At 50.7% G+C, this 1,270-nt stretch overlaps 1 protein-coding gene across 1 annotated transcript in view; it reads right to left on the minus strand.

Moving 5' to 3' along the window:
* Window positions 1-99, minus strand: part of KIAA1755 (KIAA1755 ortholog) — a 57,660-nt gene extending 57,561 nt beyond the window's left edge. Inside the window, 1 exon segment of the mRNA XM_007934746.1 lies at window positions 21-99. Coding sequence (XP_007932937.1) covers window positions 21-99 — 79 coding nt within the window.
* Between the last annotated feature and the right edge of the window lie 1,171 nt (window positions 100-1,270).

Genomic DNA, 1,270 nt, shown 5'->3' on the forward strand with positions numbered 1-1,270 from the left:
CCCCCGCCCCTCGGACGCGCCGGCTGCCAAGAGGAGCTCGAGCCGTCCCACCGTGTTCTTTATGCCCTCCTCCCCTTCCCACGGCGCTCGGGCCTCCATGCCGCGGTCCCCCGGCAGCCCTGGGCAGCCTCCGTTGTGCACACTGGCACGTGCAGGCCGCCAGCGCGGTAGCAGCCCGACGTGCGAATCAGAGCTGAATTCGAATCTCCTCGTCCGTTTCCCAGTTGAGGGGTCCTGGGCAAATCACAAACTCTCTTAAGGCTCAGTATCCTCGTCTGTGAAACGGGAATGATGATAATAATGGTGGCCCCTCACATTTCGGTTTGGTAACCGGGAGAAAGCTTCTGTCCCAAAACCCGCCCCGTCACTGCCTTCTCTCCATCACCATCGCCCAGTGCAAAGCTTGGAGCTGATGGCTACTGTTTGCAGAGTTCTGGTCTTGTCTCTCACATCCCACTGGCTGTGTGAACTTGGCCAAGTCATTACCCTGCACTGGGCCTCAGCTTTTTCTTATCTTTAAGGAGGCCGGGTGACAAATTTGAGAATGGCTAAGGTGAGTTCAAGGAACCCTGGTGGTGTGTGCTGATGTGTTTAACTGCTAACCAATGGTCGCAGTTTGAACCCACCAGCCATTCTACAGGTGAAGTGGCAGTCTGTTCCTGTGAGGATTGCAGCCTTGGAGACCCTATAGGGCAGTGGGTGGGAGTGGGTTTGGTTTTGGTAACTGGTTGGATGGTGCTGGGATTCACCCATTTATTTCTCAAACATTATGCCATGCATTGAGCCAGAATAATGGTAGCATGGTGCCTAAGGCACTTGACTGCTAACCAGAAGGCTGGCAGTTCAAACCCACCAGCCACTCCTCGGAAGGAATATGGGACAATCTACTTCCGTAGTGATACTGCCTCAGAAACCCAAGGAGGGGTCACTATGAGTCAGAGTCCACTCGATGGTAGGGAGTCTGTTAAGGAGCTCTGGTGGTGTAGTGCCTGAGGCATTTGACTGCTAACCAGAAGGCTGGAGGTTCAAACCCACTAGCCACTCCTCAGAAGGAAAATTGGGCAATCTACTTCCTTAGAGATACCACCTTGGAAACCCAGGGAGGGGTCACTATGAGTTGGATCCAACTCGACGGCAGTGAGTTTTTATTATTATTATTATTATTATTATTATTTGTTTTTTTAGTGGGAGAGATATGGAAGAAACAGATAAATAGTAAAAAATAATAATAACTGAATGTGATAATTGTTAAGAAGGAAACAGATGTTAA

This window comes from Orycteropus afer, unplaced genomic scaffold, assembly GCF_000298275.1.
Source record: "Orycteropus afer afer isolate SDZICR_OR568_19922 unplaced genomic scaffold, OryAfe1.0 scaffold00020, whole genome shotgun sequence".
In the NCBI taxonomy this organism is placed as follows: Eukaryota; Metazoa; Chordata; class Mammalia; order Tubulidentata; family Orycteropodidae; genus Orycteropus; species Orycteropus afer.